The 16,883-nt window shown below is 45.1% G+C and overlaps 1 protein-coding gene across 2 annotated transcripts in view; it reads right to left on the minus strand.

The window, feature by feature from the left end:
- COL4A6 (collagen type IV alpha 6 chain) overlaps positions 1 to 16,883 on the minus strand; it is a 186,241-nt gene that overhangs the window by 107,799 nt on the left and 61,559 nt on the right. For both annotated transcript variants that reach the window (XM_090060070.1, XM_090060071.1), the window contains exon 3: positions 374 to 457. In XM_090060070.1, the coding sequence (XP_089916196.1) occupies positions 374 to 457 (84 nt within the window). The remainder of the gene's footprint in view (positions 1 to 373; positions 458 to 16,883) is intronic.

Here is a 16,883-nt window from a genome sequence, read left to right on the forward strand (position 1 = left end):
CATTTATAGCTGAGACAGGAAAGGTCTGTATGGAAACCAGCACCACCGCAATTAATTAAAACTTCAAATCACTTATCTTGTTTTATGTACATAAAGCCTGTTTGACATTCTGCATAGCACTCAGATGTCATGGTAGATCAGCCAGTTCCATTAATATCTTCTTGCACAGCTAGCAAATATAAACCTTCTAAACGTTTTTTGAAAACTTGGCCACAGACTGTTTGGATGCAGCTGGACTGCATCACTTCTCCTGTCTCATGAAGTCATTAGACTGAATCTTAAGCGTATTTAACATTATTTCTTTTTTTTCAGAAAAAGCAAGATAAGAGACACCAGGACTGTTTTTCTTTAGCTAGCAAAACAGCCAACTTACCCGAGCACCTTTCTCTGGAAAGCATTTGCAGCCCGCACTGCAATCTCGGCCCCCACATGGCCCGTGATAGGGTTTCTTTTCACCCTGATAAAAGAAAAAAAGGGGTAAAAATAAGTAAACAAACACTTGCAAGACCTTAAGTATCTTATTAAAATACTGCATTTCAGAAATGATTCATTTAATTTCATTTCAACAAGCTTGCTCAAAGTGAGTCATGAATCCATTTGAAATGAAACAGTTTAACTTGTAACTTAACAACTGGCTCATTTTCAGAAATATCAAGTATATTAAGAACAGAAACCATGAGTGGAACGAGATTGACGAGAGAGTTTTATCCTGTAGAGTGCCGAATACCTTCAAGGTCCAATGAGTGACTGGAATAATGGATAATCACCACCCTAGTAGGTTAGGATCACTTTCTGGGTCAAGTTCAACTCTAGTTACTACCTCCCACATCCACATCCCCCAAGACGTGGAGAAACTTGAGCTCCAGGTCTAACCTTTTTGGCTCTTAATTTGCAACTAGTTGCCTTTGCACTACAACTAAACCAAACAGGCTGGCAATTTTAATTGAAAGCTATATAAACATCACTGAATACAGAGTAGATATCATGGTTAAAAGGAACACAACAGGAAAGTTCAGTTTCCATCAGCTCATGTGCAATTAATCAAGTCTGCTCCAAAGCAGCGGATCTCCAGCACGTCATGGGATGAAAAAAGTGTATTAATGCCCATATTAATCTATAAATTTCCACCTATTCCCAAGAATGCAAAGCTTCCATTTTTATTGAGGTATGCAGTGCAACAAGTGAACAAATGGAAGGTTACAGTTGGGCTACTCCCTATATTTTTGAAACTCCCCTTTATAGCACTTCTCTCACATTACAACAGTTTTAGAATGGGTTGGTCCCTGCATCAAGACCAACAGGAAGGTGCTTTAATGCATTTTCTACTTGACGCAACTTTTGGAGGAAAAAACCATGTTCTTCTAATAAGATGTTGATGTTCATGAAGAACCAGGCTAATTTAGCAGGTTGGTTTCTCCCTCAGTGTAGAGTGATCATTTATTAATAGATACATCTTTAATATCTAATTAACTAGGTTTTCTTGCTCAACAGGGAAACTTAGCCTTTTCCTGCACAGTAATCATGTTTTGACTCATGTAATTCTAAGTTACAAAACAAGGATATTTTAGATGTTTGGGCTCCATGGACCAAATCCTGTGAGGTTCAGAGCTCTGTACCCTGTTTCCATTTACTGAATATTGTTGGAAATAATGTCTACTTGAACCTCCAATACAGAGAACAAATTGAAGCTATTAGACAAGACAACAAGTTATAAGGTAGCCAGTACAGCAGCAATCCTGACCCAGGTCAGATGAATAAGGCTTGAGTGGGCACATGGGAACCTAACTCCAGAATTAACAAGAGTACAGCTGCAAAGTTGCTAAGGTATTTGTAATGACAAGCAGGGTCATTACTGACTTTATGATTGGATCATGGTAGTTTCTGCAAGATGAGTATACAGGGAAACATCCCCCTAACGCGCCGAGCAAGGGATTTCAGTGCAAACAGCTATTCCCAGACCTTACACCCACAACAAAACCAATCTGACAGCAACAGCCGTGAGTATCCAGGCATGCACTATGCAAGACTATGGAAGAACAAGACAAATGGGTGACCAGGTACTCATCCATTTTACCCTTGATTACTTTGCTGGTTTTGCCCTTGTCCCAACTGTCCCCTGTACAAGCCTTCTCTTCCTGAAGCCCCTCTCAACATTTCAAATTTAAATTTCTCTCCCAGGAGTAAGTTATAGAAGAAAAGTCTTGATCTATCACAGGTTGGTCTCCTGCCAATGTAAATGACTACTAACTTCTGTTATTCTCTTTTGAGTTCCTCCAGCAGAACTCTGAAGCACTCACTGTGGGGAATTACCCTGCCATGTGCCAGAAATATCCCATGACTAGGGACCAGCTTAAATTGTGGTTTTGCTATTTTCACAGAAATCATGAAAAACTACAATTTCTGCTATCACCACGAAAAATGGTGTTGCCAGTGATTTTGCAAAGAATTGCCTGAAACAAAACAAAAGCTTTCTGGAATACAAAGAAAGTGCAGCAATTCCTGCAGCCAGAGAGCACCTGGCTTGCGAGAGTGCTACTAAGAGGCTGAGCTAGTGACAGACTCAGTGAAGATGCCAGTCAGGAAAGTGAAAGGGATTTGGTGCCATCTTTTAAGAAGATGCAATGCTACAGCAATGCTACAGCCTGAAGGTAATGAGTGAAAATAAATCCAAGAAAGCTGAATACATTTCAGCTCAGGATTGTGTAAGGCAGTTCCCTGTAGGTTCCTTGCATACAAATGGTGGTACATCCTTTTGTTCATAGTGCAATAAGAAAAATAGCATTGATCAGCATTTAAAGAAATACATCTGAATTACATATAAAGTGAAAGGCTGCTGCAGAGGTTGAAGGTCAGAGCAAGAAACAAGCGACTATTGTCCTTGATCTTTAAAAGAACCACTGAAAGCAGTTGGACAAGAAGAGAGCGCTACATTTGCACTCATGGATGTAACATTTCTCTGGAGAAAATTGATAACCCCCTAAATCAAAGGACTACTTAACAAAACACATGCCAATGCTGGCAGTTTCCCATGTGCAAACAAGCTTTGCCAAGATTATCTACCAGGACTAATTGCATCCCATGTTCAGTTTACAAAGTCTGCATTGGCAGAGTATGAATCAGTTTCGATTGTAGCAGATGCAGCAACAGATGCCCAAGATAACCATGTTTTGCACATTTTATTTGTACCTGGGAGCTGGACAGACTGGAACCTGACTGTTTTTCAAATAGACACAGTTCATCTCATGTCTGTCGATTTTTCTACCATGGCACAAGCTGTAGTGCAGGCTGTTGTAAACTACAGCTTAGAAATGCTTCTTAAATTCTGCCTGATAATGCAATGTACATGTGCAAAGCTCTCCCTGATGTGCTCCATGAAATGAAGCCCAATGCAAATCATGTCACCTGCAAACCACACATCCTTCTTTAGTAAGTGACATCTGGTGCATACATTTTCCTGATATAGATAGCCTGGTTTCTGCCTTAAAAAAAAAAAAAAAAAAAAAAGCATTCAAACATTGTCCTGGCCATAAGCTTTGATACATTGCCAATTAAAGTGGGGGATCTACACGTGACTGTGTCACTGGCAGCAGAGCCAGTGCTTACAAGGTGGAATTTGTGGTTTAACAGAGTTTGTTGCCACACAAAGAATACGAAGTACTACCAGCAATGTGTGTTCACGGAGCTTGGAAAAAAAAAAAAAAAAAGAAGAAAAAGAAAATCACGCCCAGTGCACAGTGCATGCTTAAACTACATGATCTCTTAAGACAGGGCAACACTGGAGATCAAGTTAAGTTTGTGGCTGAAAATGCAATCTAGTTCACAGAGCTTCTAATGTGATTTGAAAGTTGTGTGTTTTGGTGGATCAAAGCCTGCCAAGAAGCTGATGGATTTTATAAGTTGGGTCAAAGATATGGCATCACAAAAACTTTCAAACGATCAACATGAAAAGCAGCAGAGAAAGCAAGAGCTATTCCAGGCAAGAGCTGTGAAATTGAATCAGTACTTTGGTTGGATTAGTCACTACCACCATGGCTAAACAACTGTTTGCCTCCTTTAGGGCTGTTTGATTTTTTTACCCCAATCAGGTGCCTTTTCTAAGTTTTGACCCTCAGCTACTGAAAAAAAACAAAAATCAACTTGTGGAAGACAGAAAGAGCATGAATGACAAGGAACATTTTGCTTACATGGACTTTGTCAAAGAGTGCCAGATGCCATTGACTGTAATCGTTTTGGGAGTGTTTCTGATAGGTTTCCATATCCCTACAACTTGGTAAAAAGCTGCCTTCCCATTCCAAGTGGATGCATAGCAAGTGACCTCAGTGTATGGACATGTGCTCACACTGGAGAGATAGATGATGCCAGCAACTACGCGTGGATGCTGCATGCTGATGTTTAACAACTAACATGAATGGTTTCTATCAAGATTAGCATCATTTAGTATTACTAAACTTTCTGTAGATTGCTAATGATAAACTATGATATTAATTACAATTCATATTGCATATACATTTATAATATTTCAACTTAATTTAAATGTAATATTTAGATTTCATAGTGTAATAGTTTCATAGTTTGTAGAGTCAGAAGGGACCCGAACAGAAAGAGTCCAGCCCCCTGCCATGGCAAGAAAGAGTACTGGGGTCAAACGACCCCAGCAAGGTGCTCATCTAGCTTCCTCTTAAAGACCCCCAGGGTAGGAGCCAGCGCCACTTCTCTTGGAAGCTGGTTCCAGATCCTAGCTGCCCTGACCATGAAGTAGCGCCTCCTGATATCTAGCCTAAATCTACCCTCTGCCAGCTTGTGACCGTTATTCCTAGTCACTCCTGGTAGTGCCTGGGGGAACAGGGACTCCCCCAATGCCTGCTGATCCCCCCTGACTAGTTTGTAACAGACCACTAGATCCCCACTCAGCCTTCTCTTCTGGAGGCTGAACAGGTTCAAGTCCCATAGCCTCTCCTCGTAGGGCCTGCCTTGCTGCCCCCTGATCATGCCAGTGGCCTCCTCTAGACCCTCTCCGTGCTGTCCATATCCCTCTTGAAGTGCGGCGCCCAGAACTGGACGCAGTACTCCATCTGTGGCCTGACCAGTGCCGCATAGAGGGGGAGGATCACCTCCTTCCATCTGCTCGAGATGCATCTGTGGATGCATGACAAGGTGTAGTTGGCCTTCCTGACTGCATCCCCACACTGCCAGCCCATGTTTATCTTGGCATCGATAGTGACTCCAAGATCCTTCTCTGCCTCTGTCCTGACTAGAAGGGAGTTCTCCAGCCTGTAGGTATGGGGCTGGCTGTTCCTCCCCAGGTGCATCACCTTGCACTTGTCGGTGTTGAATCCCATCCTATTCTCATCCGCCCACCCCTGTAACCTGTCTAGGTCCGATTGCAGCCCACTCCTCCCTTCTAGCATACCAACATCCCCCCACATCTTAGTGTCATCAGCAAATTTGAACAGGGTGCTATTTACCCCCTCGTCCAAGTCACTGATGAAGATGTTGAACAGTACAGGCCTGATGACCGAGCCTTGGGGAACCCCACTGCCCACATCCCACCAGGTTGAAAATGACCCATCCACCAGCACTCTCTGGGTGCGGCCCTCCAGCCAGTTGGCGACCCAATTGACTGACTGTGTGGGTGTCAACGACACCACACTCCCCCAGTTTCTTAATGAGAACGGGGTGAGAGACAGTGTCAATGGCCTTCTGAAAGTCCAGGAAGACCATGTCCACTGCTACCCCTGCATCTAAGGATTTGGTGACCTGGTCGGAGGCCACCAGGTTGGTCTGACAGGACCAGCCTCTAATGAACCCGTGTTGATTGCCCCTAAGCATAATCTCCCTTGCTGGCCCCTCGTGGACATGTGCCAGAATAATTCTCTCAAAAAGCTTGCCCAGGATTGAGGTAAGACTAACTGGCCTATAGTTTCCCAGGTCCTCCTTCCTCCCCTTTTTGAAGATGGGAACAACACTGGCCCTCTTCCAGTCCTCTGGCACCACACCAGAGCACCACGAGTACTCGAAAAGCTGTGCCAGGGGTCCTGCAATGACCACAGCTAATTCCCTCAGTACTCTGGGGTGAAGATTGTCCAGACCAGCTGATTTGAATACATCCAGTCCCTCCAGAAGTTCCCCAACTAGTTCCTCACTAACCCTTGGCCTAGGTGCGTCTCCCCTGGGGCCTAAGGGGGGCCTAGAGGGGGGATGGCTGTTCCAGTCCCTGCTCAGGAAAATGGAGGCAAAGAAATCGTTAAATGTTAGCTTTGTCGTCTGGTGTGATGACCAAAGTTCCTAGTGTGTCCTGCAAGGGCCCCACATTACCTGGAACCTTCTTTATGCCCCTATGTATTTAAAAAAGGACTTCTTGTTTATAATGTATAATCATGCAGTAATTTATTTGATATTTCTGCAGACTTTGCTATTTAATTATGCTGAGGTTTTTGCCCCTTGGTGAGGACTGGGGTCACTGTGACCCTTGGCCAATCAGTGGCGCAGGAGACTCACTGTAAAAAGACCATGGAATCAGCTCCACATGCAGCAAGCAGCCTGCAAAAATGTCTTGGTCTCGCCCACTGGGAGTTAGGTTGGTCCCTACCCATAACTGCAAATGGTAATAGGCAGACTACTAGTTAGCTGTCCTTCCCAAAGGAAAGGAGGGAGAGTAGATAGGGAAAGGATTATTCCCAATCTATTACGTGCATTTTTCCAAGTACCTCTGCTTGGCAGATGAATCTGCACATGATCCTAATCCTTCTCCAATTAAAGTCAAATAGAAGTCTTACCACTGATTTCATTAGGAGCTGGATAGGGCTCTCACCACGACTTACAAAACCCCAAAACAAGTCCATGTTGCATGTTGTGTCAGGTGGCATGTTCGCTCCCAGCATGAGTAGTTTTCCTCCCTTGTGAATAAAAGGATTTGAGAAGGGAAGGAAGCAAATCAAAGCCAGTTGGCTTTGGACCAAGTATTTTATGTACGGGAAGTGGTTGACATCAGACACTTCTATGCTGCTTAAATAGAAAAAGGCCATGTGTATAATATTTGTGTACATAAATATAAAGTTCTGCACATAACTTTCTAAAATATATCCTTCTTGGGTGAAATTGTTTGCTAAATTTTTCATGAAAAGAAAAAAAAAAGCCCAATTGTGAGGGTTGTTTAAGTACATAGATAGTAATCTGACTCTGAAAGCATGGGCACTCCAGCCAGGTCCTCCCCTTCTCAGGGAATTCAGGGAAGAGATCTTTCCAACTGCTCCTTGATATTAAATTTCAGACTGACAAGGACTGTTATGAGAGAAACAAAATAGGGACCAATGAGGGGAGGGTGCTGATAATAAAAAGGTAACACTATTGAATCAAATTATTTTAATATAAATAGTCAACAGCATATTTAAAACTTTTTTTTAAAGTAGCTTACAGGTTCTTTTCCTTCTCCCTCCCTCTGCCTGTACAGACTACCACTAGAAATAAACAGAACAGCTTCTGGCCCCACTTGCACTATACCCATTGAAATATGAAGCAAAACATTTATTAACTTCAAGTAATTTACTCCTGGTTTACAACAGTATTACTAAGACCACAATCTGGCTCATGATTTATTAAAAATCTATTTAAAAGAAAACATGTTTTAGTTTTGTTTTGGTCTTTAAGGAGGATATCTACCAGAGAACAAACAATGGTTTTAAAAGCTGTTCACAAACTATTACTATTTTAACAATGCAACAGTCCTTTTCTTTTCTTTTTTGGTATATCCCCATCAAGGAAGAGTGTATAGATAAGTCATTCATATGGTGCCTGATCCAAATAGGAGTATTTCCATTGACTTCAACTTGTTCTGGAGCAGGGCCAATGAGACTACAGGAATGTAGCAGCTGGGATGCCACAACACATGCCTTGGAGTCATCCCAGCTCTTCTGGGCTAAGTACAGACAGTCCAAAAACCTCAGACTGAATCGATTCAATCTTTGCAAGTTAGTCTCAGCTCCATAGATTGAACTGATAATCAAGTGAACAGACACTCACTTTTGATTCCGGAAATACAGCCACATGTCTACAATGGCCCAGGCCAGAAGTTGGAGGGCACTAAAGTAGTGGCTTTCAACTTCTTTTGTACCAGGATCCATCTGTAAACACTGGTGACCAGTCCCAACTCAGTAAAGAGTTTAAGTAGAAACAGTGCCCCTCATTCCCAAAGCACAGCCCCATACCTCCCCTAACCCTGCTGCTGCCCCTCATTCCTGACTTGCTGCCCCTGAGCAAGGGTGGGGTGTGGGGCAGGGGAAAGGACATGAGGCATTGGGGGGGGGGGGAGGAAAACATGCCCCCCCTGGATTTGTGCACCTACATCAGGCATGGGGATGCAGCCTGGATGTATCAGCATGGGCAAGAGCCACTTCTGTGGTTCAGCAGGAGGGACCCAGCTCGGGAGGGTGGAGAGGGGCAGTGAGACTCCACTACTGCAGGAATCCCTGTGACAGCCATGCTGCCAGCAGAGGAAGAAAAAGCAACAGAGTGGGTGGGGGGGCCATGCTGCCCTTATCTCCTCACACCACGAATGGCTTGTACGCTGGGCTGCAGCTTTACCCTGCTGCCACAGCCTGGCTGCCACCACCCTCAGGGAGCCCATGCTGCCCACCCTCTCAGGTAGAGCAGTGGCCTGAGGGGAGTGGTGGCAGGTGCAGCTGGGCCATGGTGGTAGGCCACCGCCACTCCCCACTCTCCCCTGCTACTGCAGCCACCGCTGTCGGCTTCTTTGTGTCCAGGCCCTGCACAGGCAGATTTGCCCTGGGCCCTGCACTTTACTAGTGTTGTCTCTGGTGGAGGGTAGAGCTGTTTCCCAGTGTGCAAGCAGCTGGTGGTAGGAGGCAATGAGGACAGCATGACCCTCCCCACCCCTATCCATTACTCCTCATGCTGCTGGCAGCACAGCTGGTGTGGGGATCCCAGCAGTGGCTGCAACAAGTCTCACTATCCTGCTTTGCCTTCCCATGCCTGCTGGGCCATGGTGGTGCCTCCTGCCTGTGCTAGTCCAGCCAGGACACAGCCCTATGCCCACTGTGAAAGCACATATCTGAGGAGGCACGTACCCCTCGTGCCTCCCCAAGTCATTGCCTATGCTCCACCCCACCCCCAACATTATCTATGCCCCAACCTGCCCCATAGACTTAGCTGTGGGAGCTGCTCTCCTCACTACTTTGCTGTCACGTCCATGTGTGTGCACACACGTACGTGATGCCCCCTGCTTGATCACCATTCTCCTGCTCCCCCCAGCCCCATGCAGCCCCTCGCAGGATGGAACCCTGATAGCCTGCAAGGGGAAACCTGAAGTTTCCCACGTTTTTCTCCTTTAGAGGACAGTGTTTTTCCACAGCAAGCAAAAAAACCCTGATCCCTGTTTATTAGCATGTATAATGTTAACATACAGTGAAGCACAAGCAGCATCTATTTTTTAAAAAACGTATGCAAAATATGATCCATTTTTTAAGTTTGTTTGTGACCCTTTCATATATTCTTGCGACCCATTTCTGGGTTGCGACACGCTGTACTACAGTACACCTCCCTGCTCGGCTGGAGCAGACAGCTTGGGGCAAGGCTAACCTGCCCACCCTGTGAGGGGAGGTTTGCAGAGGAAGGTGCAAAGCATCCTGAGATGCCAGGGGACTGCGAGCCAACTGATTTAGGTTAACTCAGATTCAGGTTAAGTCTGATACTACATCCATCCAGGTTTATCTCAAACTGGTTTTAGCCTTTTTGAAAGTGGTTTATGTGCACTGAACGTCTGTTCTGTTACAGATTTGAATCAGTTTCTTTCTGTTCTTAGCCCTGCAGCATCACACAGGAGCCGGAAAGTAATTGCACAGAATTTTTAAAACCTTGTCTGAAAAACCAAAAGGAAAAACTGTGCCTGCAAGAGAGAGAGAACAAAACCAGCAACTCAGTTAGCCAATTAAAAATTTTCTCTACCTTGGGAGGAAAAACTTGCAGCATCCTTATAGGCTCAGCAATGCTACATTGCCTAGCACTACGAAAGAAAAAGACTTGGGGGTCATCACTGACTACAAAGATGAACATGAGCCTGCAATGTGATGCAGTGGCTAGTAAAGTGACCAAAACGCTGGCTTGCATCAACAGACGCTTCTCAAGCAACTCCCGGGACATCATTCTCCCCTTGTATTTGGCCTTAGTGAGGCCGCAGCTGGAGTACTGCGTCCAGTTTTTTACTGCCCCACAATTCAAAAGGGATGTGGAGAACCTTGAGAGAGTCCAGAGAAGACCCCCTGCGTGTGATCAGAGGTCAGGAAAACAGACCTTACAATGACGGGCTGAGAGCCATGGGGCTCTTTAGCTTGGAAAAGCGCAGGCTCAGGGGTGATCTGATGGCCACCTATAAGTTTATCAGGGGTGACCACCAGGATCTGGGGGAACGTTTGTTCACCAGAGTGCCCCAAGGGATGATGAGGTCAAACAGCTATAAACTGCTGTAAGGCCATTTCAGGCTGGACATAAGGAAGAATTTCTTTACTGTCCGAGCCCCCAAGGTCTGGAATACCCTGCCATCGGAGGTGGTTCAAGCACCTACACTGAACACTTTCAAGAGCAAATTGGATGCTTATCTTGCTGGGATCCTATGACCCCAGCTGACTTCCTGCCCGTTGGGCGGGGGCTGGACTCGATCCTCCGAGGTCCCTTCCAGCCCTAATGTCTATGAAAATCTCTAACACATTGTGACAGGGTGCTTAGCATGCCTGTCATTTTGACAGGAAGAGGCTGCATGAGAAGCAGCCTGCACGTGTGGCAAGGGCCAATTAGAGTCACCTGAGCAGAAGGGGACCAGACTTGAAGTATAAGCCCAGGGCCTAAACTGGTCAGGCAGTCAGCCCTGAGAGCCACAGAAAGAGGAGCTCCTGAGCAGCAGAGCTGCAGCCAGGCTCCTGGCAAGCAGATGAGCCGGGATAAGCCACTCTGGAGGTTTGTGGATGGGACTAAGGGGTGAAGGAAGTCCCAACATGCTGGTGAATAGAGAGGCTTGGGAGATGGATCTAGAGAACCCAAAGGCCAGAATGGGGCAGGAAAGAACAGAGAGCCAGAAAGCAAGGAGGGATGGGGTGCCTATGGTCTCCTCTGGCCTAAAAGCAGGGCCAGGGTCTAGGGAGACTGAAGCTCAAGCACTACTGCTGGGTACCAAGGGGGTCATAGGACCTGTAGCCCAGAAAGGGCAACGGAGCATAGAGATCGAGGCCAGGGGCCTGAAGCCCAGGAGGGATTGAGATAGGAGGCTGAGGAGGCAGGGCTAACTTGCAAAAGTGCACAGGTATGGTATGCAGGTAGAGATGCTGTGCTTGGGAGTAGCTGTGAAAGGCGCAGTACCTGGGTGAAAAAGACAAACCAGGAGTAGCCGAGCTAGGAGAAGTGCCCAAGCAGGGAGGCCCAGTCACAGGGACTGAGACCATGGCCCAAGTGGGCTGGTGATGGACATAATTGATAACATCTGTGAAGCACAGGTGTGGTTAAGGGGCAGTTGGAGCCATGCTATAAGCCAGGGCTAGGCAATGTTTTTTGGCTGGAGTGCCAAAAAACCCAGCAATGTCTACGTTGGAAGGTGCCGGAGTGCCGACCCAGAGCAGCTGTTTGCAGCCTCCCAGCTGCAGCCAGCCCACAGAGCCCAGTCTGCTTGCAGCTGGGTGTGTAGCCTCCCAGCCTCCTGCTGGGAGCAGCCTGGGCTCTGTGGCTGGCAGCAGCTGCTTAGAGCCTGGGCTGGCGGCAGTGTGCCGAGCAAAACAGCCTTGCGTGTCATGCACAGCAAGTGTGCCGCGGGTTGCTGATCCCTGCTATGAGCTCTTAAGGTGAAAGAGATGCCTGAATAGCAACACAAGGTTAGGGATCCTTGGGGCAGCCTCCCTTTCTAAAGATCTAAGAACAAGGAGCAGCAGGTAAAGTGAAGGGGAGCAAGCCTGAGGAGTGACGGCAGAGCAGGAGCTGATCAGTCACTGATCAGCCAGAGGGCACTGCAGCCACCCCTGGAATGAGCACTTGTTACATGCAAGAAAGTAGAGTGAATTGGAAAAGGGTTGTAAGCTGTCTATTTCTTGATGGGCTTCTTGTTATATAGTGTGACGGTATTGAACAGATCCACTGAAAGAGAAGGATGGCTTCCATCAACAGGCTACAGATATCGCAAACCAGCTGAGGAAATATGGGAAAGGTAAATGTGGAAGTTGAAGTACTATATGAATGCAGCCATGGTAGCAAGAGATAATAAATATGTGAACAGAACTGATCATGTAAAAATGCAGAGAGCAAACTGGGAAGGTATGAAGTACAATAAAACAAGATGACCTTAATGTTCATAACAAGCCAGGGAATTACAGATAAGGGAAGAAAACATGCACACAGAGATGGAAAAAAAGCTTAGTTATGGCTAAATATGAAGGTTAACAAGAGATAGTACGAACTAATCCTCCCCACCCGCAAAAACTTGTTTTCCCTAGTGTTTCGCTACACTAATATAAGCTGAACTAAGGAGAGCATAAAGGATCTCTAGCACCCTTAGCAGACCTTGAGAGGAAAATCTACAATATAGAGACTTCCACTCCTGAGGCCACTGGAAATAAAGATTGCAGTGAAAACTTGTAGAGTTTGCAAACCAGAAAGCCTTTCATGCAATGCAAGGGCCCTGTTATATATTCTTGATTGCTAATTAGAAAGTTATACATGCAGTGCCAGTCATACAGATGGCTGGATTAAATGTCTCAATTAGACACCTTGAACTAACTGTTGGTTACAAGAGCTGATTAATACTAATTGGAAAGAAGAAATTTTTTTCATATCATTTACATGTATAGTATTTTATATCTATACATGTGTAGCTACCTAGTATTCATTCAATTATTTCATTCTATAGTTAAATATAGTTTCTTTATAAATTAGTACTTATAGTTTGAGCCTTATTCTGTAAGCTTTTCTCCATAAGATCAACCATTCCTTGTGTTAACTGGTCCACTGAAGTCTATTGGCCAGATGCTATTCTGTTAAACCAGGGATTGTCAACCAGGGGTACGGATACCCCCCAGGAGTACTTGGGAAGGCCCTAGTGGAGTATGTGTGGGCAGGGATGGAGCACCACCACCCCACACCGCTGCCTCCCAGGAGCAGGGCCGGGCCAGGGGGGCGGGGGGGCAAGGGCGGTGGCACCCCTCTGCAGGCCACAAAAGGTGCCACCCACCTGGCTGGTCACGGGGGGGTGGGGAGAAGCTTGCACGCAACTGCTGCCACCCACCACCCTGTGCTGCTGCTACTCCACATCTGGGTACACACCATCTCCCCTGTCCCCCATCCCCCCCCTGCATCTGGCTGCCTGGGATCCACTTATTACAAAAAGGTTGAAAACCCCTGTGTTAAACTAATGTAAATACAGACTTTCTTCACTCTGCTAATGAAGCTCCTCAGGAAAAGAAAACAATAAGGCATTAGAGCATTATGGACCACAGGAAACTCATTGCTCAGAAACAGCATAAATCAACCTATTATTATATTTTTATGTCATATAGGAAACATCTAAATAGCAAATGAAGATGCAGGATAATAGGATAGATATTTCTAGAAAGAGCCTTGTACTAGACATTAGTGAGACTTCATTTGAAATACTACATATGACTCTGGTCATCCACGTTGAACCATACTGAATTCAAAACTGGAACAGGTGTGGAGGTGGGCCACCAGGATGACTGGGGGAGAGAGGCCCTATATTACCAAAGGATGAAGCTGGGTAATGATAGCTGAAAGAGGAATATGGTTGTTCTCTCTGTTTTTTTGTTTTTCTTTTTGGGGGGTGGGGGAAAGGAGGGGTATCAATACCACAGGAAAAGAGATTATTTAAAAACTTATGGCCAATGCGAGCACAGGAGCATACAGTTAAAACTGGCCCTGAATACATTCCCATTTGAAATGAGAAAGTTTCTAACCATCAGAGCAGCAAGGTTCTAGAAGCTCCAGGTCGCGGCCTGCTCGAAATCAACAACAGGGGCAAGAAATACCACTGTTTTCCTAAACCTGACAAGCTCCCCCATGGCAGAGATTAAATGACAATTGTCTGCAAAAGCAAGGAATTGGACTTAATAAAAAAGGTCCCTTCCAGTCCAGTTTCTTATATCATGACAGCAGTTCTTGCTTCACCTTCCAAGGCAAACCCCTGCTCCAACCAACAGCAACAAGAGTACCTTGGCCAATAGGACAACAAAATTCAACACAGCAGGGTGTGCAGAAGCCTAGTACCACTGAAGCTAAGTCACTGACTGAATTAGGACAGGACTTCACTCTGAAAGGTAGAACATTTCTTGCTGGTCTCTATTTTTAAGCTGAACATATTTCTCTGACAATCCAATGGGCTTTTGTTCTCATTACAAAGCAATGTCCGCTCTGTTAAGAACAAAACAAAAAAAAGGGTATTTTTGACTAACAGGATCAAAGATAGAAAAATCCTTATGAAAATACCATCAAGAATCGATATGACAAGCAGATGCCAATTTAAACATCAATGCTCACCTTATTACTCAGATAGGCTCTAGATACCACTGTCACTGAAAAAGGATTATGCCATAATTATTTGATGTGTATAGTAAAAATCAAAATCTGGTTCTGCTCTGCTTTCTTTTTTGATCTTTAAATTTTTTGGTGAATTATTTGAAGCTATACTTTTTTCTGACCAGACTATCAGTGAATACACATATGGCAAAATCTAGATGGTTTATTTATGGATGGCCTATATGAGCAAGAACAAGCAAAGCCACCCAATTATCTTTTACAGGACAAAAGACCTTTCAAGGGGGGCTATTGAATGTGAATTTCTAACCAAGATACTAATTCATTTTAAGGTTCACTGCCCTGGTAGGCAAAAGCAGTCATTGTGGTAGGAGGCTATATCTTTTATTAGACCAACTAGGGATAGGCAATGTTTTTTGGTCGGAGTGCCAAAAAACCACAATGTCTACCTTGGAAGGTGCTGGAGTGTCAATATGCTGGAGCTCCAGCATGCTCCAGAGCCCAGAGCAGCTCCTGGCTGCAGCCGGCCCACAGAGCCCGTTGCAGCAGGGCTTGCAGCCTCCTAGCCGCCTGTTAGGAGCAGCCTGGGCTCTGTGGCTGGCAGCAGCTGCTTAGAGCTTGGGCTGGCAGTGGTGTGCCAAGCAAAATGGCCTTGCGTACCATGCTTGGCACATGTGCCAGGGGTTGCTGACCCCTGAATAGTTGCAAAAAAATTCCTTTATTTGCAAGCTTTTGGGCTCATGCACCCTTCCTTAGGCAAAGGAGAACGCAAAGATTGTAAAATTTCTCCCAGGTAGAAATGAAACTTCATATTGCACACGAGAGCTGGAAGGTGGTACAAGTTCTCCTGGCTGGAAATGTTCATTTTATGCAAAGTAGGCTTGGATAAAAGTTGGAGCAGTCTATTTACCTCAAAGGTGTCTGATAGCAAGTAGGATGTTAAATTATGCTTCTTTCTTGTTAAGATGTTTCACATTTTGCAGAAAGACTGGTGATGGAAAGGTTCTCCTGGGTAAGGAAGTTTTGTTGTGCTGAAGCTGCTCTGCAAGCATGCAAATTTGGCTCAAAACAGAGGGCTGGAGTAGGGGTGTTAGCTTCCAGGTCTCAGGTTGTTGAATTTTGCTTCTTTCTTATAAATTTATGGTTTTCATTTCAAAACAACTAATTACAATATCTTCCGTGTTTCAGGGATAAAGGTTGTAGCCATGCTGGTCTAAAAAAAGTAGACCAACATGGCTACATTCTTTATCAAGGCTGGGCAAACAAATTTCCTCAAGTATTTTCATTCATTTCATAACGCTGGCAAAGATTAACTGGCAGCTCATGCTAAATGAAAGATCTAAGAAGAATTAAACCCCTAGTGAGATTCAAAAGGATATCTCTGAAAGTTCCAAAACTCCTCAAAAGTCTGTCCCATTGACATTAATAGCAAAAATCCCATTGAAAAGAATTCCCTCCTCTCTCCCTCCCCTTTTTAGTGTTACCGTGTTGGAATTTCCCTAAAAAATTCCGTTTTTTTTTTTTTTTTGTTTTTTTTTAATACAAGGCCAACACATGGCTGACCATGCTAGGAAGAATAATTGAGAATTAATTTACTTATAGACTGCACAATGCGCTTTCCAAGATGACAAAAGCTCCAATTAATTTAATAAGGCTTTAGTATAGACATGCAATATTTTCACTCAGTAGGGTCACCTTTACTTGCTCAAGCAATGATTACAGTTTTTAGGACTGTGACCTTATTTGAGGTATTTGTCCAAAAATCATAAAAACCTATGAAGCTAGACTTTAATGCTCATACTAGGAATATGCCCCATCTCATTTAAAACGTCACTATATCTACAGCAATATATAGGCAACCCCCACTTAAGGCTGTTTTCCTTAGTGCTGTTTTGTTATAAACGCTCATTTTAAATTCATACCCAATTCCACTTAGTGCTCAGTGAGTTTCATTATAACACTCTGGCATGTGGTGCTGGAGCGGCTGGCGGGCTGGGGAGAAGTAGCGGCAGTGGGCAGGAAAACAGGGAAATGGTGGCGGCAGGTGGGGAGATGAGCAGCAGTGAGTGGGCAGGCAGGTATGAGTGCAGGGTCTGCGCCAGTGCCCTGGGGCCAGAGCCATTGGGCGCCCCAGCAAGGTGGCAGGAGATCTGTGGAGCCAGGTTGGGCTGCGCCAGCAGGCAGAAGGGGGACCTGGCCTAGAGTGACCATGACTGTGGTTGTGACCACCCCCATGCCCACTGTCCGGCTTGGAGGGGACTAACAGCATGGCCCTGGTAACAGCTTATAATTAATTATATCAATTCCTATGGAAAAATGTGTTTTGCTTAACACTGTTCTGCTTAACA

This window comes from Crocodylus siamensis, chromosome 8 (genome assembly GCF_052110815.1).
Source record: "Crocodylus siamensis isolate JL-2025a chromosome 8, ASM5211081v1, whole genome shotgun sequence".
NCBI classification, from domain to species: Eukaryota; Metazoa; Chordata; order Crocodylia; family Crocodylidae; genus Crocodylus; species Crocodylus siamensis.